The 26,937-nt window shown below is 38.5% G+C and overlaps 1 protein-coding gene across 3 annotated transcripts in view; it reads left to right on the forward strand.

Moving 5' to 3' along the window:
- The window catches only part of LOC149148382 (biotin synthase, mitochondrial-like), a 289,099-nt gene that overhangs the window by 189,994 nt on the left and 72,168 nt on the right, over positions 1–26,937 (forward strand). The window contains exon 4 of one of the 3 annotated variants that reach the window (XM_089441131.1): positions 10,377–10,869. The exons of the other annotated variants lie outside the window; for them this stretch is intronic. Coding sequence (XP_089297257.1) covers positions 10,377–10,420 — 44 coding nt within the window. The 3' untranslated portion in view covers positions 10,421–10,869. Of the gene's footprint in view, positions 1–10,376; positions 10,870–26,937 lie in introns of those variants that run through there. 3 annotated transcript variants of the gene reach the window in all.

A 26,937-nucleotide genomic window follows, 5' to 3' on the forward strand; every position in this document is an offset into this window, starting at 1 on the left:
ACAAATGTAAAATAAGACAAAATGGGCAAAAATTGACATTTACCCTTAGCAATATTGCTAAATGGGAATATCACAGCAACACAATAGAATCTTCTCCTTGAAGGATTCTTCAGGTAATCGGCTCACTCAACATGAGGAGAAGGAAAACTTGATGGTGGATCACTTCCATTCCCTCCTCTCAGAACCCCAACCAGACCGTTCCAAAGTTATTCAGAGAATCACTAGTTATATCCCGAAATATAGCTTTGATGAGGGCAGTTACTCTAGAGGAGATAGAGAATATTGTCAAGGGGATGGCGAGAAACAAAGCTCCGGACCAGATGGATTTACTGCATGACTATTGTAGACCTGCTTGTTGTATACTTGCTCCTTTAATCCTTTCAACCTGCTTTGATGTCATTGAAGACAGATCCTTGTATGTCTCTTTTGCTGCCCTTCATTTGACTTAAGCACCTTAGCTCTGATACCATGTTGAAGAATCTAGGGCAAAGACTACATTTGCCTGCTTATTCTGAGACTTCTGTAACCCTGAACTTGACCGAGATTTCAGAGAGGAGCACGAGGATCTTACTGTCCAAATGCGAGGGTGCAGGCTCCTTTGTATAGTAGTTTGTCCCTATATTTGAGCTGACATGTCCACCGAAAGTGTTGTGTCTCCTTTGTGAGCCAACTTGTCATTTATATTTATCTTGAGGCCGACATGACTGCCTTTCTTCATCGTTTTGCTGGCAGACATCTTCATGCTTGTCTTTGGAGGATTGTGCTTGTCTTGGAGGGCCTTTTAGACTAGTATATATATTTACACATATGCTCAAGAAGAGCTCTTTACATGTCTTTGACTCTTTGACTTTCCTAGACCTATGGAATGAGCAAGAAACTCATTCTTATAATTTACAAAAATAATATTTTTTTTTCTTGACAAGTACAAAGATCAAAGTTAACCTAGTTACACTTTCTTCAACACTCCCTCTTAATTAGGGAGGTATTCATAATGGTACTTGGTTATTCTCAATCTAAAGAATTTCTCATAAGAAGAATCAGATTGGTAATCCCATCTGTATAGCATCATATCAATCAGCATTGTCATAGTGCAAGGCCTTGACTAACAGCTCCATCTCTCCATGAGGCCATGAGCTACAATGCTGGCGAGACCAATGATTTATAGACACCTTCATCATCGTCTCTCAACGTATGTACCCACACGAGTGTTTACTGAGTATGACCTTCTAGGACTATTCTTATCTTGGGTTCCCAGCCCTCAAAGAATATCGGTCCTCTTGCCTACTCTTATCTTGGATGCCCTACACATCCTCAAAGAGTATCAAATGCCAGATGATTACCCAATCCTCCCATTCTTTCTTCTCAAGTGAAGACAAGAATGTTGTGTCTATCATGTGTCTACATTTCCATTCATAGCCTTCATCTAGACTTACGGTTGTTAGTCCTGGTCTAGTGCATGACACATGAAGTGGAAAAACACAATTGTCACTCCTTTGTAATTAGGGGTGATCTAATTCAAACTCCCTCTTGATCAAGGACCTGTCAAAGCTCCCTCTTAGCTAGGGACTCTTTTATACATCATCAACTTCTTCTTCGTGGGCTCTTCAACTGCTTGATCAACTTCTCTCCTTGATGTCATAAAATTTAGTTGAGCTTCTTCCTTGTGGGGCAACAACCATCGATCACTTTCCTTCTTATTCTGTCATGTCATTTCTTTATTCATGGAAAGTGGCCTTCTTGGCATACATTTTGAACTTTCTTCATATGGCTACTTCTTTTCTCTCCATGCTTCTTTCAGGAGTTTCCATCCATCGCATAAGTGTATGTTGTACTTGTTCTTACAAGTCTTGTTCTAGTAGCCCTACATGAACTCATCCAAATATTACTCAAGAAATTAAAAAATAATATTAAATCAAATCATACCTTACGAGATGGCTCTTCATCATGACATCTTCCTGTAGGTATCAGCATCCTGCATACATGTTGACACACCTCCCAAAGATATCCATTGTCAAGGGTCTTCATTATCAGAGTCTTCATATCTCTCCTGGAGATTTCCTAGTCAAGTCTTCTTGGTCTTTTTGGATGTTGTTCGCCTTCATCAGGGTTGCATATCGATGTCTTCCTTCCTCACACATTCCATTCCCAAAATCTTTCAATCAAAGTTTCTTAATTGTAGTCAACCACATCATACTTCATATGAGGACATATTATGTTGATTTCATCTAGTGTGACTTATGCCTTTCTGCATCTTTTCAGAGGAGGAGATCATTTTCTCTTGATCATGCTTCTTAAGATAGAAGTGATGATCTATATTACTTGCAACCATACGACATGACATTATAAATTAAATACACGCATACATACCTCATTTTACCTATAGGTCATCTAGGCTTCTTCCAGAAGCTTCCTTGATTGAAGAGATCTTCAATCCCTTGATCTGCTTCATGTCATCACACCATTATCTAATGGATTCCATAAGTTGGAGTTCTTGTTGAAACACTTGCTTCCTCTCTAGATTAGTGAACCCTACGATGAGGATTCCATCAAAGAATTTTTCAGGATCTTGTATATCCCCAACAGGTAGATGTTTCCTTTTTACTTGATGTATGATGAGCCTTAGATGACTCCTTTCTTTTCTTCAATGCCCACTGAGGTTCCCAAGAGCTATATATCCTATATGTTTGTCTGCCATGGATTTTGTCCTTCATGACTCCCATGGTGATGTCACTATCTCTTGTTTCTAATGCTTCCATGATGCCATGATGCATCTTATTATCATTGTCATATCTTATAAAACAAGATTTAGGAGCTTATGATAGGACCGTTTTGTGAGGGATGCTCTCTTACTCATAGGAGAGATTTGATACTCCCTCTTTCCTTGGCCCTTTTCTTTAGCTTCCTCCATCTTTCAGTCATATGAGCTTCCAAAATCTTTCTATAGCATTGAATCTTCACTATACTTATTTTTTCCTTTGCTTGAGGACCAACCTTGCTTTTCCTTTCTGCACATGGTTGAATTCTTTTATCCTTTAATACTATAGACTACGACTTTTCTTTCTCTATCTAGCATAGAGACCAAAAATTGTTGGGTGAGGTAACCTTCTTTGTTTATTGATATTTGTTACCTTGCTCATCAACGATGACTACCTTCTCATCATCTTTCCTAGATCCTCATGAAGTTGTTCATTCATTCTTTGATACCTTTACTATTTTGTAGGTCCAAGTGACCTTCTTTACTTTAATTTCCGAGGGTATATCTAGCATTTCATATATCTCTCTTTATGTCTCCTCTTTTGCTATTTAGGTCTGAGTGGAATTTTGAGTGATATCATATGAATCCTATGAATCTCTTGATGGATTCAAACAATGCTTGACCTTCATAGACATTTTCATAGATATCAATGATTTCTCTTTTCTACGAGGATTATGACAATCCTCCTTACTCTATGCAAGGACTTTCGATTATCTAACCAAAAGGTAAAATGAGGTATGTATGCGTGTATTTAATTTTATAATCTCATGTCGCATGGTTGCAGGTAATATAGATCATCACTTCTATCTTAAGAAGCATGATCAAGAGAAAAGGATCTCCTCCTCCAAGACCACAATCCTTAACCTACTAGGCCACACCAAGACCAAGACACCAATCCTCTCTTTTGTTACTGTTGAGATCATCTTCATTGTTGCACCATCAGGGCCATCACTACTGCATCACTTCATTACTGCTGCAACATCTTTGTTGTCCCTTCGCCGAAGTCTTCATCAACTAGATCTTCCATGTTGAGATATGTATTGGGGAACTTCCTTGTTTATCCACCCACCAAGATCATGACTGTCATCCCATAGCCTTTACCGAGATCATGACCATGTGAGGATCATGACTGCACCTTGACCGAGAATGTAACTATGTATGTACAACAGTCATCCTTATCCGCAGTTGTGAGAGTATGTGAGTGTGTACAGCAATCATCCTTATCTGAAAAGCCAGAGGGATCCTTCTCCTAACCGAAACATAGTGCTGCACCTTATTCCAAGACTCTTGTAACCCTAAACTTGACCGAGATTTTAGAGAGGAGTGCGAGGATCTTACTATCCAAATGCGAGGGTGCAAGCTCCTTTATATAGTAGTTTGTCCCTATATTTGAGCCGACATATCCACCAAAGTGTTATGTCTCCTTTGTGAGTCAACTTGTCATTTGTATTTATCTTGAGGCCAAAATGACTGCCTTTCTTCATCGTTTTGCTGGCAGACATCTTCATGCTTGTCTTTGGAGGATTGTGCTTGTCTTGGAGGGCCTTTTAGACTAGTATATATATTTACACATATGCTCAAGAAGAGCTCTTTACATGTCTTTGACTCTTTGACTTTCCTAGACCTATGGAATGAGCAAGAAATTCATTCTTATAATTTACAAAAATAATATTTCTTTTTCTTGACAAGTACAAAGATCAAAGTTACATTTGTAAATACCAAACCAAGTTACACTTTCTTCAACAGATTCATGGCAACAAAGAGAGAAAATTTTCAGTAAACAAGATCTGGGAGACATATTCATCTTCATTAATGAGCAGAACTGCTCCTCAGTGAATCAATTTTGACGGCCACCCCAACTGGATTCAATGTGGCAACAATGGAAGGGTCCCCAGGACTAGGCTAACCCTCCAAACACCAATCAATGGCATATCTGGGATAAGGAGCTACAATCCAAGAAAATTACAAAACAAGACGGTCAGGACATCCTAAGATGGGGCTATGCCACCGAAGGAATGTTCAATATAAAAAAGGCCTACAGATTGGCAGCTGATGATCACCATAATCATTTTAGTCCTATCTGGAGAAAGATATGGACAGGACACTTATGGCCTAAAGTTGCGCATTTTTTATGGTTGGGTTGTCAAAGACGAATCCTAACCTAGGATCAACTCCAGAAAAGGGGATTTTTCGAACCTTCATTATGTGTTCTATGAGGCTGCCAAAATAAAGATATGGAACATCTCCTAAATTCTTGCTCTTTTGCTGATCAGCTATGGAATAAGATCGGCCACTTGTTTGGCTTCCTAGATCGGGACCAACATAACATCAAAGAATCCATAGAAATATGAAGAACATGACTCTTCTCAAGTCCGGTCTTGTACTGCGCATGGGGTGTAGCCCTAGGATTCCTTCTACAAGCCATATGGAAAGAACGGAATCAGCGAATCTTCAAAGGTCAATAGCGCACACAGGAAGGGGTATGGAAAGAAATCATACAAAATATAAGAGAAACAATATTGGCTGATAAATGGCATCCAGATGATTGGCAAGTTGCTCCTCATGAAGCTAGGATCCTCCATCTTTTGGATTTATCTCCCCAGATGATTGCCCCATCCTTGTGGAAACCGATGGTTCCCCCGGTTTCTCTCCCTCTTGTTATTCTGCCGCACCAGCTAGTTTCATGAAGTTGAACTTTGATGGGGCATCCAAAGGCAATCCAAGGCCGGCAAGGCTTGGTGGTCTTTTCAGAGACCCCCAAAATCAAACCAGATTTATTTACGCAACAGATTGTGGTCATGTAGCAACAATGAGGTTGAATTCCATGCAGTAAAACAAGGCCTTCTCATCGCCAAATGATTAGGCTACAACATAATAGTGGTTCAAGGAGACTCCGAACTGGTGATTGATACCATTAAAAAACTGAACAATGGCTCCAAACGGGAGAAGCTTAGTCACAGCTGGAGAACAGCCCGCCTAGTCCAAGACATAAGAGAATTGTTACCTTGCTTTGATTATATTATCCCTTCACATGTTAGATGCAAAGGCAACAAAACGATGGATTTTTTAGCGAATTAGGCATGCTTATTTAAGGGGCAGAACCTAGAGATAGCATGGCCCCCTCAAAACCCGAGTGAGGAAATGAATAATTTGAGAAGAATAATGGTTCAGGACGCTAGAGATGTAAACCAGTTAAACCAAACTCTGAACCAACATCCCTGATCGGGGTGCGATCCAGTTGTTTAGCATCATGCGACAGAGGGATATGACAGGGAGCATGAGCGGCGAATGGAGGTCCTGTACTCCTCACATGCTCAGCAGGTTGGTAAGGGTGGCAGTCTGCATGCAACGAATTTATGACGAGAGAGAAGTTGGTAGGGCCATTAGCAGTTTAGAAATTTTGAAAGGAGTTGCTCCATCGAGTCTCCATAACCTTCAGAAGGGAAGAGCGGTCCTGCTAGTTACAGAGTCGAATGACAAATGCTAGCAAGAGTTGGAGACCACCATGGCCCGTCACCTGCAAACAGCGGAGTTGGTTCCTTCGGCTATATTCTCCTGCTGGTATGTACCTATGGCAATATTTTATCTTATAAACCCCTCTATTTGTTCTTTGTTTGTGCATTTTCGATGGCAAAGTCTAGTGATAGGAGGAAGGAAATTATGGTTTTCTATGGTGAACTAGTTGTTGCTCCGTCTGTTGTTTCTATATAATTAATTCGGCATTTTTCTTATGCGTATGGGATAAAGAAGACAAGGAAGAAATTATGAAAATTTTGAGGCAAAAAGCAAAAACACCTTTGCATAAAGGCATCATTCTCTTATTCAGTGAAGGACTGGTGACAGATGGGCAAGGTAGCCAAATTGAATCATAACAGTATGGAATTGCTAAGATTTAAGAAGTTAATTAATGCTCAAATGACTCCTTAGAGGGTTGTATGTGATGAATAGCACGGAAGTGCTAGGGGAGCTATGGAATGGAGTAAATCATTGAACAAATTATGTAAGTGGTATTGATTGAGCAACATGCTGAGATGAGCTAATCTTGATTAAAAAAAAAAATCTCGCTGACAAATAAATCATGAGGGCTTAACAATCCCTTTCTGTAATTGGATTAAGACTGATAAAAAAATTACACAATGACGACCTAATGTTTACATGTGATTGAAATGATAAACAAAAGAAGTAAAGTGATGAAAAAAATCATGGGACTTAATTTTTATATTGAGAATTTAAGGAATGCTAGTAAGGTTAGTAATAGATTAATGTTGGATTTCTCCAAATTTCTCTCGGATGGAAAGAATACATGACTAGAGATTAAGGCTCTGGATGATAGGGATTACTTGAAAGTTCATTGGCGTACTTAGATAAGGTAAATACATGAAAATTTGAATTTGAGCATATTGATAGGGTGACTATACCTACCCTTTAAGTTGTCAACTTCCTTGTTGGAAAAAGAAGAATTAATTATCAAAAAGTAATCGATCTCTTAATGAGAACAGAACACTATCAGTATTGATGGTCTAACCTAGATTCTAAATTGATGTCAAATAATATTATTTCATTAAATGTAATAGTTGGTATTCATTGTTTATATAGGCTATTGAATCTGATTTTTGTTGATGAATCATGATAAGAATGCTTGAGATGTGTTGAGATCATTATCAAATTTATGATGTTATGATCAGTGTTGCAGGAACTGTCCCCATCTCCCCATGGATCAAAACCCAGAACCACAAACCATGTGAATCCGCAAGTGAATTGCGGATAGAACTGTGAAACTAAATTTCAAAACCATGCTTTGCTTGAAAAATCGTGATTCCTAGACTTGTGGGAACCATGACAGTTCCGTTCGTGGTTCCGCAAACCACACTACAGTTTTGCCACGCTTCGTGCGCGGTTCCAGAAAACACTCACACGGTTCCACGAGGCACCCTTTTTTTTGAATTTTTGAACCAATATGTAACGAACCGTGCTTCCCGAACACTCCCAAGGTGCTCCCTTGATGCTCTTTAGACGCTTCTTAAATGCTCCCTAATGGTAATGTTTAAGAATTTAAGTAAAAGTGGCATTCTCCATTACCTTTCATTTTCATCCTTCTACTTAAATTTTTAACATTACCACGAAATGACTCCAGATGTTTGAGAGTGGTTCCAACCTCATCGAACTTCATACGAGAAAATAGAATTTCGTATCCCATTCAAAATTCAGCAGACTTAACAGTTTTATTGATTTCAAGATTGATGGGATTGTGACATTTCACTAGATTAATCATGTATGAGGGTATGTGATTGGCATTTAATCAAGAGCACCAATCCTTATATGTACCCTAGTGTTGGTGGTGTTGATTGTTAAACTCCTTTGTCATGGCCTTAGCAAATATGTACCCTTCACTCAAGTCAAAATCATTGATCAAGCATGTTAAGCATTTTCTACCATATTTTAAGGCTTGGATTAGGCAGTTTCATCAAAATTGGGAAATGTTGACTAATATCCCTAGAGAATCGAGGTAGAAACAAAGACTAGAGAAGAGGAGAAGAATCTAGATTCTAAATGGTTGATGCTCGAATAATTAATCATTAATGTACTATGAATGCCATTTCTATCTTGATTTGTGTAAAATGTGCATACTTTGATATATTATGCAACTAATTTAACATTATGGATGTTTTTTTGAATATATATATAATAGACACTTCTAAGGATTTTTGGAAAATGACACTTTTGACACTTCGCTTCCAAAAAACACACCTGCTTTTTCCCTATTTTGTGTGTTGACCACTAGAGTAGCACCTGATGATTATATGAAGACTCCACGCCCACGGATGATCCAAAGGACAATTGTACCATCAGATACCATCAACCAACTGAGTTTTTTAACTCTACTTCTATCTTCTCATCATCTTTATTGTATCCAGATTCCACACCGTGCAGGGAATTGTAATAATTGGTACTAGTAATGATGAGTTTTTCAGTCTGTAATAGGCCTAGGATGTTGGGACTCGATTAGAAAACGAATACACCTTGGAGTGTTTTTTTTATCTAGTTAATTATCCCTTCTTTTTCAGAGGCGGATAATTTTCTGGGTTTTTCCATTCACTTTTTACCCCAAAGTCGAGGTGATGGTTTGAAGGTTGAACCCCTAACACATCTAGTGTCTAGAGTCGATGTATATCACCATACGAGATCACACAAAAATTTCGTGGAATTTGGTTAGGTCTAGCTAGTCATTTTTTAATTTTTTAGATTTTCCGCATCGCGGAAATTGCTAATAAAATTGTATTTGTAATGTAATAAGTGATGTCTAGAGAAGTTGTATGGGGTATGAGTAATGAAATTCGCACCAATCACCCTCAACTTTCTACTATGACACACTTTGAAAAGTTAAAAATGTGTTTTTAACACTCAAAACCCACTTTTCCCAAGTTTAGTGGGAAATCTGGTAATTAATTAAGCCAGAAATTAAATAAATGGAGAAAAACAAATATCCACAGTCATAAGGTGATGTGGACTCCTAAAATCATGGAAAGGACATATGCTCAAATAAAATCGAATTTCTGGCATTAAATGAGAAAGTTGCTTACTGAAATTCGAATTTGTGAAGTTAATGCACATTTGGGAGGATTTGAAAGAATATTTGGTGGAGATTTTTGTGGGAAATTGTCCCCACATGGGATACCACCCATATGCACTTGTCATTCCATCATAAAATTCGAATTTGGCATATAAGGGAAGAAGAAAATGATGTCCACTTGCCAGAATTCGATTTTTACACTTGGCATTGGAGTTCCATTCAACAAATTCGAATTTCTCTTTGGGATGGTCACCTCATGCCACTTGTTTAATCACTTCTACATTGGGATTGGCTCCCATAGTTCTATTTAAATGAGCCTTTGGCTCTCATGTTGTATTTTTAGAACGAGCTATTGGGTTACAGTAACTCTGCTGGATTTTGTATTCATTTTCATATAATAAAAAGACTTTGCGTTACTATTGTGTCGGTGTTCTTCTTCCATTTCTTGAGGTGATATTATTTCAATTGTTGTGCTTTACATTCTACATGTATGTTGGATTATGTTAGTTATCATTTTGCCACTTGTTTGGATTAACATATGCAAGCTATCTTGTATAGTTTTTGGGTTAGAGAAATACTCTAAGAAGAGGAGCACTAGAAAATTTTTGGTGAAATCTCTAGTCTTCTCCTCCATTGTATAATTTAATCTCTTTATGATTGCTGACATCTTTTTCCAAGTGTGTAGAGATCTTTAGATTTGGTTGAAGGATTTACTTGGGCATGGGGTAACTCTCCAATAGACGAACTAACTCCCAAGATCAAGAATAGAACGACCCAATCGATTTGCCTCAAGGATCTCATCAAACGACTTTGAAAGAGGGAGTTTCCTTTCTTCTAGCCTACTAAGATCACATAAATTTAAATTCAATATTTTTCTTGATCAATATCTTGTGTTTTCAAGGATTTTATTTGCTACCTAGAGCATGGTTTTAACTAGACAACTATAGAGTTCTACTTGCATGTCTTGATCTAGTTCTTGTACACTAATTGTAGATTATCATTTTAACTTTTTTATGTCATCTTTCCACTCATTTTGGATCTGTTTTGCAGCCTCTTTTGAGCAGATTTGGGACGAAAATTCAAAGAGGTTGTGAGTATTTGAGGCATCATTTCTCGAAAGGTCGAGTTCTACTTTGAGGGCAGGATCCTTCTCTCACTAGGCTATGGGCTAGAGGAGGCTTAGCCTCTCTCCTTAGCGTTGAATACAACTCTCTTTGTGGCTGATTTGATTGCTGCAAATTTGTTTCTTGTATTTTCAGATTTTGTCAAAAGCTCTCCTGTAGTTGTTACTTGAAGAGATCTAGCTCTTGGAAGTGGCAAGTTGTAAAGACTCATTTGGTTTCCTTGGAAAGTCTTCTCAAAAGGCATTTTCTTTCTCATTCTGTAACCAATCTCTAATTTTCTTGTGAGGGAGCTTGGGATTTTTCCCATGGTATTATTTCTCCCCATTTAGAGGGAGGATCATTGCTTGTGGGTGGACTAATCTCTTAGTTTAGTTACTCCAAATTTCTTTGTTAATCTCATTGCTAAGCTCATTCGTGCATGATTAGTTTTTTAACATAACACTCACATCCATTCTCATTTTAGCATACATTTGAGATTATTTTATGTTTGCCATTTCCATTTCTTGAATAGTTGTATTGGGCAATCTACTACAACACATGCAATTTTTCTTTTGATGCAAGCAAGTATTTTATATTCACTGGGCAAGCTTAAACTAGTTTAATTTATCCATCTACTTTGGTTTCACAAGTCTCTTGCGCACATTGCTTTATCATTGTCAATTTATATTATGTGGCATTATCATTATTGTTGGATCTTTCTTGTGTCACTCCATTGAAGCAATTTGAGATTGATTTCATTTACTTGCAAAGCAACATACTTGAAACTTGTGGAGCTACATTGAGCTAATTGTTTCACTTTCCCTTTCCACTGAAAGATATTGGTATTGTTTATTTGAGCATTTTCTTATATTTTGAGCACTAATATCAATACTTTCTTGGAAGCAATAGCACTCACTCATGCATTTCATCTAGGCATTGTAGTATAAGTAGGCTTCCAATCCAGGCCCCAAGCCTCACTAAAATTAACCTCTAAGCATAAGCTTGGTTGATAGAAAGTACAGGGAAAAAGACTTTCTTGGGAAGTTTTTCCATTTGGTACGAAGTAAGATAAAAGCGTTGTGACCCTGCAGTTATGAAGTTGGCTTGTCTCCTTGTAGGAATGAAGGCACACGCTGGCTCGTAAGACTCAAGGGACGGGTATCATTAATGGCATCTTCGTGCCCTCACCCCCTCTTTCTTATAGTCTCACCAATTTTTACCTTTGGTAAGAGCTCAAGAGGAGAACTTCTCATTTATATTAAACATTTTAGATTAAAAATAACCAAGACTAATTGCATTCCAATCTAGTATAGGTGCATCTCATGCTAATACATCTTATGATTTCATTTGCAATTTTCCATTTTACTTATCATTATTGAATATTTTATGTTGACAAGCATTGTTTTATTTTCTTTTTGCAAGTAGAACACTAATTGATTTTCCTTTTGTAAGATATCTCTAGAGTCTATATGTTTTGATTTAGGCATTGATTATATTTTAAAACCATTTTCCATCTTATATCAATTCTCATGCTAACATCTTTGTCTCCATTTCAGGATTGCTTTGCTTTCATTTTTTGAAGCATTTTACTTTTGTTTTGAGCAAATATATCTTTCATTCTTGTTGAGAAATTTATCTTAAGGCACTGGTTTTACTGTTTTATTATGTTAATGATTTTTATTGCTCATAATTCTTAAAAGTAATCCACTTTCACTTTAACATCTCTCCTAGAACCTCACATTTCTTTTATCTTAGTTTTCCATATTAGGGACCACCCCCATAACTAACCTAGGAGATAGCTTAAACAGAGAGAGAGGGGATTTAGTGTGACAACCACTTCTCTTAGTTCCCTGCCACCAACCACACCTTGTGGGGTTGAAGGCTTTTCTCACTAACTTGTTGGTAGGGTCAACTTCGTGCAACATTGGTTATGATATGTTGTTATATTAACATATGATTCCATTTATTATGTGACATATTGATATATCTTTGATAAGGATATGTTGGTGTTATAATTTATGATGGTATTTCATGATGTGATGACATGTGGTAATTGTATGCAGATTTTATGAAGAGATGTATAATGATGGCATGCATGAGCATGCAGTTCCTTACTAAGGGTTTTGCAACAACAATGGCGCTGTATTCTCATGATGAAATGTAAGAATTAGCACGTGGATTGTTTTATATGAAGTAACATTTTGTGATTATATAACTAATGCATTGGTTACATGTTGGGAGGTGGTGACTAACAAGGAATCCACTAGTGGGTTGATTTATTTGATGATCTCATGGGAGCCCCTACAAGGGAGAATATGTAACACCTTATGGGTCAGGGACAAACTCAATCAACTACTTATGTTAGTGTGTCTTTGCCTTGAATAATTCTCGATGGGACGTGGGACCATCTTGAGAAGGTCGAGTGTCTGATATTGGAGTTGTGATGCTAAAGTCCAAGAAATAGCTAGAGTGTTGCTCACTAGTGGAGTTATGGGATTGGACGTTGATTCCTGGGGTTGTGTACCTTAGTGAGTAGTGGCAGGAGTTGGGCCAGCCTTTTGAGATGCCTAGGGTATGTAACTACTAGCCAAACATTTGCTTGGGCAGATGAGGTCTAAAACCTTGGGGTCATGATAGACCGAGATAGCTTTAAGCCTAGTATTCTGAAAGTAGAGAAGTGCTCGAGCTTTGCTCACACTTCCTAGGAACTTTTGATGCTTGTTTTCCAAAAGTAATGAAGTGTTAGAGCTTTGCTCACACTTCCTAGGAACTTTCGATGCTTGCTTTCCGAAAATAGTGAAGTGTTGAGCATTGCTCACACTTCCTGGGAGCTTCCATTACCTGTTGTGCTCCCTTGGGGTGGCCTTATACTAACTCAACAGAGCGTGATGTGGAAGATATATGAATAAAATTTAAAGAAACAAAAAATTAAGAAAAGGAAAAAAAATGTGATAACATAATCAAAGTTAAATTGATGATGGAGTTTCTTAAAGAGGGAGTATGTAATGCCTTGTATTATGGAAATAAAAATTAATAATAATCTGTGTTATTATGGAATTAATGATCAAAATAATAATAAAGGAAATAGATAAATATAATAAAATGAAAATTCATAATAAATAAATAAACAAAACTATTTTATTAAAATGTAAAATAAGTAAGAGTAAATTTATGGAAAAAGTGAAGTTAATAAAAAGTAAAAGAGTCAAATAGTAAGAGTAAAAATACCAAGTTGAGAAAAACTTAAAATAAAAATATAGATTGTATGATGACACATGGATTTTGTACATGAAGATTTTCTTCCCATTTTTGGAACAAGTCGTTTTATTTAATGGATGAAAAAGAGGATGTGAGGCATTCTTTTGCTTGGAAATAATTATAGGAAAGGAGGGATTCACTGGCAAAGGTAGTTGATTGAGGGCTCGAGGGTGGACAATTGTAGAAAGACATAGTTTCACTGAGCCTGTGGTTCGGTGGAGAGTTGTCCCCAATACATTGGTTGTGGTTTGCTAGATCAGAGAGTGGTGTTGTAATATCCCTAATGGAAATTTAACAGCAGATACCAGGGATGAGCTTGAATAGCGAAATAATCGTAAATAGACACCCAGTCAGCAAATTGATACACAAATAGAAGAGGGAGTATGTAATGCCCTGTATTATGGAAATAGCAATTAATAATAATCTGTGTTATTATGGAGTTAATGATAAAAATAATAATAAAGGAAATAGATAAATATAATAAAATGAAAATTCATAATAAATAAATAAACAAAAATATTTTATTAAAAAGCAAAATAAGGGTAAATTTATGGAAAAAGTCAAGTTAATAAAAAGTAAAAGAGTCAAATAGTAAGAGTAAAATACCAAGTTGAGAAAAACTTAAAATAAAAATATAGATTGTATGATGACACATCGATTTTGTACATGAAGATTTTCTTCCCATTTTTGGAACAAGTTGTTTTATTTAATGGATGAAAAAGAGGATGTGAGGCATTCTTTTGCTTGGAGATAATTATAGGAAAGGAGGGATTCACTGGCAAAGGTAGTTGATTGAGGGCTCGAGGGTGGACAATTGTAGAAAGACATAGTTTCACTGAGCCTGTGGTTGGGTGGAGAGTTGTCTCCAATACATTGGTTGTGGTTTGCTAGATCAGAGAGTGGTGTTGTGATATCCCTAATGGAAAGTTAACAGCAGATACCAGGGATGAGCTTCAATAGCGAAATAATCGTAAATAGACACCTAGCCAGCAAATTGATACACAAATAGATGCCAATAAACTCATTAAGCCATTTTATTAATCCACTGAAAAGAGTACATCAACATGAAGGAATAGTGGAACCTGAGCTTGCCAAGCAAGCAGAGCAAAACCCAGAAAAAGATCTTTGACCCAACTGATGAATGACTCTAGCAATGATGTAGATGGCCCAGTGAGAAGACTGCTGCAAACCTGCTACGGAAAAATTGCTCTCTCCAAAACTCCAATGAAGCACCGTGAGATTTCTGAGTGAAATCTCCTCAAGAGGGTTGGGTTTTCGTCCAACACCCACTAGCAAACCCGAGGGTTTCCGTCCTGGGGCTACTGTTGAAGTAGAGAACCGGGTTCTCAAACCTCTCCACAAGAAGAAAACACAAATCCAAGATGTCCCCTAATGGCCCCTCCTCTTTTATAAATCTAATGGACCACTCTAGAACCTCCTATTATTATTTTAATCATTGAGCGCATTTCCCTTTTTTTATTTCAATTAAAATATTCTTTTTAATGTGGGAAAATGGAAAAAAAAAACCACCATGCCTCCTCAGGTCACTGAAAATCACTTCTAACCATCCCATCTTGTAGTTCTTGTTCTGGTTCCAACGAGCTATTATACTGACGTGGTCCATCAAATAATCTTCTCGGAATACCACCTCGAGCATAATTAATTAAGTTAGACCCCATAATAATGTTAGTTTTTTAAAGTTGTCGAAATGCAACGAAACAAAAGGCAAACTATGCGGCTGATGGAATATGCCAAGCGAATACCATCAGATCCCATAAAAACTCCTCAAAACTCCCCCAGGACCCCTGATGATGTAATCCTGCTCCTGCGGCCTGGCCATCACATACCCTCGAAATCCACCCTGGCTGTACTATAGAGGAAAATAAAAATGGGGACATGACAGATCCTCCCGCCCCAAGATTGCTTGCCCTCAAGCAATCCAAATTTGTCCACTGTAGAGGCATCTGCAAACTAATATCAAGGTCCCATATGAACCATTGAGTTATGCCATGCCTCCATGCTAACCAAAGATGAACGGATCCCTAAATGCCTAGAGCCCAAACAAATCTCTTGCTCATCATGCTATAAATAGATCCGCCTGGATCCCAATGCCACTCTAACCAATCATCTCCATCTATATCCCATGGCTCTAACTCAGCTCTGCCTCTGGCCATAAACATTGCTCCACCAATAGAATACCAACTCATCACCTCTCGCCAGTCCAACCCTTGGCACAGACCAAGGTCAACCCCACTATGTTGATGTCGGCCTAGTGCAAATGGTATATTGATGAATTGTCGACCTACATCCCTCTGCCAACTGAAACATGCAATATCTACATCCCTCTGCTAACTGAAACGTGCAATATCACTTACATCTAATGGCTCCTGATATACTACGTCCCTGAATAAAAACACTGCTCCATCAATAGGATACCAACTCATGATCTCCCGCCAATCTATCATGAATGCGTAGGCACCTGTATATGGAGCAAGTCCCTTATGTTGCACCATGCCCATCTCACATAACTCTCTCTAGCCAATCAGCGATATCCATTGAGAGAATCTGGTCTGTCTCCCTAAATGGGTACGCGTGGCCAAACTGTACTGCACGTCCTATCCATGTACTCTTGGAGAGGGCTACTCCCTAAAAGTACTGCAGCTCTACCAGTTGCATGTGCATCTATTTGCACCTCATCAGTGGGTTGGCCCAAAGATGGATGCACCACCATCTCCAAAAGATCCTCCCTCATCTGATCGAAAACTCCATGCTCCTCGAGTCTACCAACCCCCTTCCAAACTAACATGTCAAACTCCAGCACCTCCTGACGACAAGTGCCTGTAATTACTACAACCCTGTGAATCTGTCTGCTTCTCATCAATGGTTCATCCAAAAGATGGTTGCTCATCCTCCTTTATCATGGGCTCAACATGAACCCCCAACTGGCACTCCCCATTGTGCATATCGTCCTCCTCAGCTAACTCCTGCTCCTCTATGTGCTCTCCATGTTGAATCATCAGTCGCACTCCTAGCAAGTATGCTCCCTGGGCAATATGTTGCTCATCGCACTCCATCTCACATGAATGCATACCTCGGCTACTGCCAACATACCCATATGACTGCTCATGCTCCTCAGGGGTATCCCCATATAAACTCATGGGCTCAACCATAAAAGCAGAATCCTCATCCTGGAAGTCAGAAGGGATCTCCTCCTGCTCTACCCCTGTCATCTCCTCAGTTTCACCCATGCATAAGTGGTTAGGTCCCCAAGGTTCCTTACAGATGAAGCAAAGACCCGTCCTCCTCAGCTCATTCTTGTGCATGATCCACCAAACCTGAGCAGCTCCTCCCTAGTCAACTATCTTCTAAATAGCCCAACATTCTGCTCAATCAACATTTCAGCTAGTTCATAAGCAGCAAGTGAGACCATTTGTTCTCTCCTCCAAATAGTCAACTATCTAGTCCGCAACTCCCTACAAATGGTGTCACAACCTCCCATACATGAAGACAAAATGGACTGCATATCTGTTATAACCGTGTCAAGATGATGTTTCCTAATGTTGAAGAAGCATTGGAACATTTGGAGAATCATGTCATCACACTGCAAATCAAACATGATGCCATAGGATCTAACCTAGGCCATGACTTTTAGAATCTCAAGCTTTTTCCCAAATGTAGGACTCTCACAGTTATCCAAGTCTTGAAAGGTCTCTACAATCAATTTGAAGACTCTCCTCATTATGTCATCATTGTAAGGAAGTATAGGTGCGGTTAGCATCATGATACTGTTGAGACATGAGGCAACTGGAAGTGTGACCCCTTCACAAGGGTAATCCAAGAACTTGTTTTGTATTAGAGCAAGCATAGATAGTCTTAGGGCCCAAATTAGTTTATTCTCCTCTAACTGGTGTACTTTGGAAAGGAGTGCATCCAGTTCTTCTAGCTTGAAAAGAGCTTTCACCATGACCCTCATGTGTTTCAAATCTGTCCCAAGTTTAAAGGTTTTGTCTTATCTCATGTTCTTTCTGCAACTATTCTTGCTGTAGCAAAGTAGGCATTCCCTTGGAAAGAGATTTGTTGATTGTTGCAGCTAGTTTATTAAGGGAATTTAAGAAGGTTTGATCCATGTTTAACTCTAATGGTGACAAGTGCATGATTGTGGCCGTGAAATTCCCAATCGGAAATAAATCAAGTTTACCAAAGGATTTCTGAGTTTCACTATCCTCTCTCAGTGTGAGATTTGTCAAACATGTCACTAATATAGTGTTGTACGTAAAGTTCATTTATTGGTGCCAAATATAAACACAGTTGCATACATATAAGGAATCCAAATCCTAACCAGCAAATCATATCAGTGGAGAGAACACATTATTTGAGTGTACAGTGGAACCTGCTTTCGCTTAGCAGTCCAATTGAATACTTAAGAAGGGGAGCAACTCCATCAGCAAGTGTGACGCCTTCCAGCAGTGATAAAACGTCCCCCAGAGACGGATCAAGCACGCAAAACAAGTATTGTAGAGGAACAGTGCTTGTTTATAGGCATAATTCAGTCCAATTATAAGAAGTTTTGTGGTGCCCACACTCAATACCTATCAATGTTGATGCCATAAGTCACAGCCTTCACCAATCAGAGTGATATGGCACACTATAGGAAAGGCTCGGCCTATGGAGAATTCAATCACCAATTGTTGGATCGAATTGTTGGTGCAAAAATGAGCTTTTGTCCTTCAATAAGTCTGTGTTAAGTTGCTGCCAGTGGAAGAATATAAATAACACAGCCCTCTTGAAATAATATTTCAGCACTTGGTTCACAGATACGATGCCCAAATGTAAGTTGGTAGCTCAAACTTCAAGCACAGAATACACTGTCACCCAATGTTGTCCACAATATGCTTCAGACACCGTTCCCTTGTGATGAATAGACTCAGCCACATGCACAAGACAATATTTTGATTCCAATACATGTCTGAACTCATCCTATGATGGCAGAAAGACAGACTTTGGCACTCCCAGAAATGATCCACTGTGAAGGAATACGCTCAGCAACAATCTATCAGAGACCTCGGTTCTATAATTAATGCCGTCAACAACCAAACTTCTCCATGTTAACTACTATAGGCATAAAATAATTCGGCCTTTGATCAAGAAGTTGCTCCAGGCATACAGGAAACAAATCCAAGCAAAACTTCAGTTTTGGATACAGCAATCAGTCACTGTTTTATCAAGGGAAACGCCCCTTCACACTCAGGAATCGGTCCTTCTCAAATCTGGAACGGTTTTCTTAGACGCAGCAACCAATCTAAAGAATAATGTCACCTCTGCGTGAGAAATAATAACTTCCTTCTCAAAATAGGTCAGGCTCAATATCTTTATTTTCCGGGTGATATTTGGGTTTGTCCCCACAGCAAAGTATACGTCCTCTTCCAACAACTCGTGGGTTCCAAAGACTAGAGTTTTGACTTCCCCTGTACACAAGCCCGTTCTGGTGGCTCAAATTTGCATTCGGACTCTCACCTTGTCCTATAGATAGCAATTCAACATGCAACTTGCAAGTAATATATATGAGGAATGTCTGCCCACGCAGTGAAGAAATTCAGCCTTTTTGATTCTCTGTTGAAGGAAATATTTCCAGCCAATATAACTCAGTCTCGTAGATTTCTACAATTCACAGTTTTAACTCTGAAATTTATGTTTGATTGTTCTCTTATGGGTTCAGGGGATTTGGCATGCTTCTATTGTGTATTCAATTGCAAAAATTACTCGGCCCTCTAGCGCTTAAATCAGTGTTGAAAATATCGGTATCGGTAAAATATCGGCAAGGTTGCAGAAAACATCTTATCGGCGAAAATATCGGCAAAATATCGCCAAATATCGGCAAGCATAAAAATACATACTATATTCATTTTTTTTCATATTTTTAAACATATAAAGCAATAACAATATGAAATAAACACATTGCCACATAAATATGAAGAAAGCACTGATATATATGATGTCAAATAGAAATGATACAACAAAGGCGATACCAAATCCTGTTGATCCCTGATAATTGTCCAATCAAGGACTCAAATGTGGAGAACCAATACAAAATAACATCACATATATAAAAATATCTCATCATCATGAGTTATATGTAGCAAAAAAAATAAAACTAGCAGCTATCTATCTGAAATCACTGCCCTCTCCCCCTTTTACGGGAAAACATGATGGGTTGTTTTCTAGGCCTACCCCTAGTAGTAGAAGGCCCTGGCCCTACCTCTGCACCTAATGTCAAATAATTAGTGCTAGGTATGGAGCTGTGCTCTCCTATATCTATAACAGATGGTGTTGATGCTGATGCTCCCACAGTGTCCTCCTCCTCTGAGTGTTGCTCCTCCTCCGAGTCCTCCTCCTCTTGCTGCCCCTGTTCCAATGGATCATTTGGGTCTAACCATGAAGGTGACTCCTCCAAGATGGGCTCCTCAGACTCCACCCTCCACTGAGACAATACATCAATATTGTCTAAGCAAATGGCATCTGGATCCATTGGTGCTTCTATTTGCCTCACTCGAAGTTGGATGTTGTAATGCACATACACTAAATCATTGAGGCGTGCAAACTCCAACCTGTAAGAGTGTCAAAAAAACTAATGACTCTTGACTCTTGACACTTGAAGTCATAAATTAAAAATTACAACAAGTGTAATTGCTCAACTAAAGGCTGGAGCTCAAAGTTATACCTGTTGTGCTTTTTTGCGTGTATTTTCTCAAGTGCACTCCAATTGCGCTCACACCCTGAAGAGCTACATGTTTGACTCAAGATTCTTATGGCTAATTTCTACAAATTTGGTGCCCTTGCACCATAGCTTCGCCACCAAATATCTACAACAAAATCAAGAAATAAAAATTCAAAAACTTAAAACATAATTAAACTTTCAAATAAAAGTTACATAATTGAATTTAAAAAAAATAGAATTATAAGTAAGGAAGTTCTAAATTGAAAATTCTAATTTCCAATTAGTGATGACTTGTCACTTACGTGGCATGAAGAGGGTCATTTCCCTAATAGCATCATCAAAGCCAAATAGGCCAACACAATCCCGATAAAACTGTATCTCGCAATTGATTTTGCTACGAAACTCAGAATCAGGTACCATCCTATGAATACAGGAAAGGAGCCCTTCCATCACCTCGCCATCAAAATCAAAGCGGTTGAGGAAGAGTGTTGCTGCATGAATGGGTCGATGAAGCATCCCTATCCATCGACTATCAATCACATCCCATAACATCATATGCCTATCAAGGCCAGCAGAACCCTTGTCTGCATAATAAGAACGAATGGCCTCCTTGGCCCTATCCATGGCCTCATACAAATAATCCATTGCAGGCTTCTCCCCATCTACCAATCTGAGAACCTTTATTACAGGTTCACTAACTGAGCATGCTTCTACTCCACACCAAAACGTCTCAGAGTACACCATTTTTGCAATGGCTTTTCCGTCCTGTCTCCTGTTGTATCTACAATTACGCCAGCCACAAACATTTGCTTCAACTCGAACTGACATCGAAGCAAAGACTAAAGAGTAATAAAGTTTATGGCAAAACGTGTGATCGCAAGACACTGCAACTCCTTGTTTCTAGTGAACTTCCTCATGAGGCTAAGAACAGAAGCATGGTTATAAATAAACTTGGGGACGCTCCCAGCCATATCAACCACATCCTTGATGAAGGAGAGTTTCCCCATATCCTCAAGTAGCGAATCGAGACAATGTGCTACACACGGAGTCCAGAACAATGTGTGATGCCTCTCCATAAGCATCTTGCCGGCAGACACATAATTAGCTGCATTGTTTGTTATGACTTGCACCACATTCTGCACACCAATCTCCCAACTGAACCCATCTTACAACTCGCATATCGTTGCTGCATCTTTGATATGTTCTGATGCATCCACTGATTTAATAAACATGGTACCTTTAGGACAATGTACCAAGAAAGTTAGAAGAGTCATACCCTTCCTATCTGTCCAACCATCAAACATCACTGTGCATCCAGTAACTTCCCATGTTTTTTTCAACTCTGCCAATCTAAAGTTGATGTCCTGCTTTTTGGTTTGAAGAATTGGCCCCCGCAACTCCTCATATGTAGCACTTTTCTACCCTGGGCCCACAACAGCAATAGCATCACACATTGGCTGCTAAAATGGATTGGTTTTGGTGATGTTGAGAGGTAAGTCGCTCCAGAAAAAACACCTCCCCATGACTCTATCTGCTTCTTGCTTCTCCTTTTTTTTAACAAGTGATTTTATGCCAGGTTGTGATCCATGTCCTGTTCGTGGAACAAAAAATGATGACCTCGCACTAGCAGCAGCAGGTGATGCTGTGGAGCCCCTCCCACTACCCTCAGCATCAACATCAAGAGAGAATATCCCGAAAGATCTACCTACACGTTCAGCCTTGTTTCTTTCTATCTCTTCCTTCTTTCTGTCATTTTCATCAATTGCCTCAAGAGCTTTTTGTATAAGCTCTGGACTAGAAACTGTACAAATCCCAACATCATGTCCAGTGAGTCTAACCAGATGATATTTCAATCGTATAACCCCTCCTGTCATCCTGGTCCCACACAATTTGCATGTAAGATATGCCCGATTTGTCCCACCATCAGGCTCCCCATACTCCCAAAATGGGTCCAAGGCTTTTGGCATATTTGAATTTTGTAGTGAGCTAACTCAAACCTACGGCACCAAAAAAAAATTGGAATTAATAAGTAATAACCACCTCATTTTACAAAATAATTTTTTTGCTAGATTATTTGCAATGTGAATTCAATGAAAAACCATAGATGACAATAAGAGGGTGCATTGGAAAGTTAAAAAAAAAAATGGAGTTTGCTGTCCAAATATGGAGAAAACCCTTGCATTTGCTCATGGGCATGAAAATCATAGCAAATGGAAAAAAAAAAAAAAAAGCAAAATGTTTGTAGGCAAATAGGCAAGCAAGAATAACCCTAAAACTATCAAAAAATTCATTAACATAGGGGTTTATTTGAACATATATGTTAATGGAAGAAATGAAATTGTCTCATTGTTCTTCAATCTTAGATCAACAAAATCTTCGTTGTTGGTGGCGATAATGGCTATTCAACACTCAAATCCTCCTTGGCAACAAGCACATAGCTCTCCCCTTCCTTCTCCAGCAATCAAAAATGAAAATGAATAAAAAAAAAAACAAGATCGGCCTTTTCTAGCTGCGGTGGCAATTTTTTCCTATAACTGGGCAATATTTTGCGTCGTAGCGTGATATTTTCCTGAGATATCGCTAATATTTTGGAAATATCATGATATTTTTGAGGAGACAAAATATCGCTATATTTCCTCGGCGATATCTCGTCTCCTCGAAATATCGCGATATTTGCGAATATCTACGATATTGTCAACAGTGGCTTAAATAGATCACGGCCTCCCCAAGACGATTCGAGTTGTTACATAACTGCTCAATTGATTTTTAAAGTTGGGCAAATTCAATCTCTGGCAACAAAAATCCCTCAATGCAGCTTTGATTCTGGAGATAAAACCCTCAGCTCTTGGTTTCAAACAAGCAAAATGAACCCTACGCTCAGAATGAAGACAAACTCGGATTACCCAAAGAAATTAGCGCTCCTTTAATGCTTGCGGATAATAATTGGACGACCCTTTTAATTGATAAGGTTTAGCTTTGAAATAATTTCCACTTGAACAATAGTTGGTCCCATTCAATAGTTTGACCAAATAAGTATTTCGACCCTCTTTTAAATAATGTGCCACCCAAAAAAAATTGCTTACAACCCCTTTAAAATTCTTGACGGCACTCACATTCCATTAAATTTGATGAAATTCGACCCTTCAAAAATTAAATCATGGCTTAAACTTGATAAATGTTTGTGTTACATTTTTACTTATTAGCTTTGGTCTTTATTATTCTAATGTGAGATACATCAAACATCTACCAAAACAGTAAGAACAGTGACACAGTATATAGGCTGCAAGCCAAGGCCAAAACCCCTCTTCTTGAGGGGAAAACCCAAAAATATCTTCTTATCTTTCAGATCTTTCAATTGACGAATACCATGACCTAGATTCAAACAAATACCCTCCAAGATCAAGTCTTCCTCGGCCTCCAGCTGCAATATCTTCGACTTCCTAGTAAATCTGAAATTTTGTTGCCCATTCTCTCAATCCAGAGCACGAAACAAAGTGAGATCACCACCAAAATTTCGATTTTTTTCTTCTCCTTAGACTCCCCGAAATTCGCATTCACTTTACTTCCCGGCAACATACTTTCCCAACTATCCACTTCGCACTTCTGCCTAGCAACATGATTTCACACTTCTACCTAGTAGATGAGAAGATGAGAAGTGATTCTCCAAATGAATTCATAGTCCTTGCTTTTATAGGCTTCTTGTGGGATAAAATGGGTCCTTAGGCCGAATTGATCTTCTCTTAGGCCGACATGGTGTGGAGGTTTCATAATTCATATCTGACTCAATACTAAACCAATTTACATGATTCAAAAGCCCAAGAAGGGTCTCTTTAAATGTACAATAGTTCTATAGACTTAGAATAAATCATAGAAGTCCTAAATGGAGATTTTGACCTAAAACATGGTAACCCAAGAATGAAACCCATGCTTTAATAAGTCACAACAATAATAATAAAAATTCTTTTCTTTTTCTATTGACAAGTACATTACATGATGACTTAAGTGGATTATTTAAGACCGAACATAGATACTTTTTCCGACACTATTAGCCATGATATGAATTTCGTCAAACATGTTGCAAGCATTTAATCTACAGGTGTAACCAACATAATTAAATATATGGATCTTGTACTTTTATGAGAATTTCTAAGAACCATAGTTCCCTCATGTCAGTTACTGCATTACCACCTATTAGACCGTAGATACATTATCCATTCATTTAAAAGTAAAAACATGCTGAGAGGCATACATAGATGTTGTCATAAAACACACATATAACCAGCATAATAAAAACATAAATACTCATGAAATTACAACCAAATGGACCACATAAAATGCATCAAAATTCTCATAGAAATACAAGGAGAAATAACCTTTCATTAATGATGCAAAAGCAAAACATGGGATGGGACTTCCACATTCCACCCGACTATAGAATGGCTGAGCCAAGTCTCTCTTCATCTATTCACCCCCGTTCCATATTCCAAGCATGAATTGGGACTCAAACCAAAATAACCAACCAGGGAATATCGAGGCTAAACCACCTCACCCTCATCAATAGAAACTAGGCTTTACCATAATCCATCTCAAATCACTAGGTCAACATAATGAACACATCATGACAGGATTTATCATGATATCCACCCGATCACTAGGCCAAACAAGCATGGATACCACTAGATTTCTCCACCTACACCGTGAGGAATTCTCTTGTCTCCTAGTCCCTTAGGATTTACCGCAATCCAAACTTGAATCACTAGGCCCTAAACTGAGACCTGCTCTCGAAGCTTTACCACATATCCCAAACCTAGGTTTACTAGGTCCAACAGAGAGCAATCCACCTCTTGGATTTACTGTATATCTTGGCATTCACTGACAAGGATTCCTAGGCCCACCGAGGCAACAAAATCCTGTATTTACCGCAACCCAGAGTCTAGCTCATGGGTCACTAGGATGATAGACTTACTGCGGTCCATAGTCTTGTTCAGGGACCATTAGGCCATGTGCTCTATCATTTAGAGATCCACCCCAATTTGCTTCGAATCCATCCGACAATGCAGCTTAGCCAATATATGAGAAACCCATCACACCATGGCTATCTAGAAATGGCAAGGCTAGGCTGAAAACGCTGTTACACTTCACAAAACCCATGCCACAAAACCAAAAGAACCACATGCAATACCATGAATGCAAAATCTAGCAAGTAAAATATACATGTAAATTGATACCTGCAATAAATCTTGTTGTAGCTGCTTGATCATGCCTTTCCCTGCTTAATATTTTCTTCCTATTACCTTCTTTTGCCTTTCTTGATCCAATGCCAAAAATTGCTCCAAGAAAACTCTAAGTGTCCAAGAGTGTGAGAGAGAGAGAGAGAGAATAATGAGAGAGCTCCAAAATTGAACTAAAAAAAGGTTACCGATTGATCTTCAAAATCCTTTTTATGAATGAGGCCTCTATTTTCTTCATTTTCCATTATTTTCCTTCAATTTTCTCCTCACATGAAACCTATTACGTTTCACCTCCTTTTTCTCCTAATTTCCATTATTTTCATAAATAAATGAGCCAAAAATTCCTTTTTTCCTTTCCAAAGACTTAGCCATTGCTTTTGCCAATTTCCTTAACCACAATAAACCAAATGAACAACCCCTAGGATGTCTTGCCCAACATTCAACCTTGAATAAATGTCCCATCAACCATGGTTATTATTTTTTCCCTTATTTACTTTTATTACATGGAATTTTCGCTAGGGCCATTACAGAACCCTCCCCTTGAGGAACACTGTCCTCAGTGTTAAACCACACCAAGACCTCAACAAACTGCTAAAAATCAAACATACTTCCCATGGAGCTTTATAACATAGCTCGATGCAGTATTTACAATTATCACCATGCTAAAAATCAAATCAACATCATAATGACATGACAAAATAATGACATGGCACCCATACCTCTTATTGGAGCTTTATAACACAAATCATTATGGTATTTACAATAACCACATATACATATATGCACATTTTCTAAACCAGCAATTAAAAGGATACGATGCCTATATCAATCAACAAGGGAATCCACACAATCACACCTCGACCCTCAAAATTAATACCACGATTCACCTCCTTCCCAGGAAGTCTAGAATCCACTGCCACAGTCAAAGTTGCATCCAATGTCTAGTGTTATAATCCTGCGCCACTTGTCCCCTCAGTGAACAATTACCGACTCATTGTTCCAGGGTGCACTCCCAATGTGTATCTGATTCCATCTGGAAATGCTAATGACTAAAACCAATATATTCGTGACCTTCACTTATCTATTACATAGTCCCTCGAGAAATTTGGTCACCCCCTTTTGTGCAGTCACTCACCTTCCAAGTTCCCTGGAATCCTCTAACCCGGGTGATCCATCCTTTAGAAATGATTCCTCGCATCGGAAGATACAAAACCAAGGCATATCTTGTAGAATTTCCCACTGTAGATCACCTGATAAGGTAATATACTAATGCAAAATACTTGATCTACTTCTACAAACAAACT

Source organism: Pinus tabuliformis, chromosome 9 (genome assembly GCF_031772625.1).
Source record: "Pinus tabuliformis cultivar Carrire ecotype Pingquan chromosome 9, CPIR1, whole genome shotgun sequence".
Lineage (NCBI taxonomy): Eukaryota > Viridiplantae > Streptophyta > Pinopsida > Pinales > Pinaceae > Pinus > Pinus tabuliformis.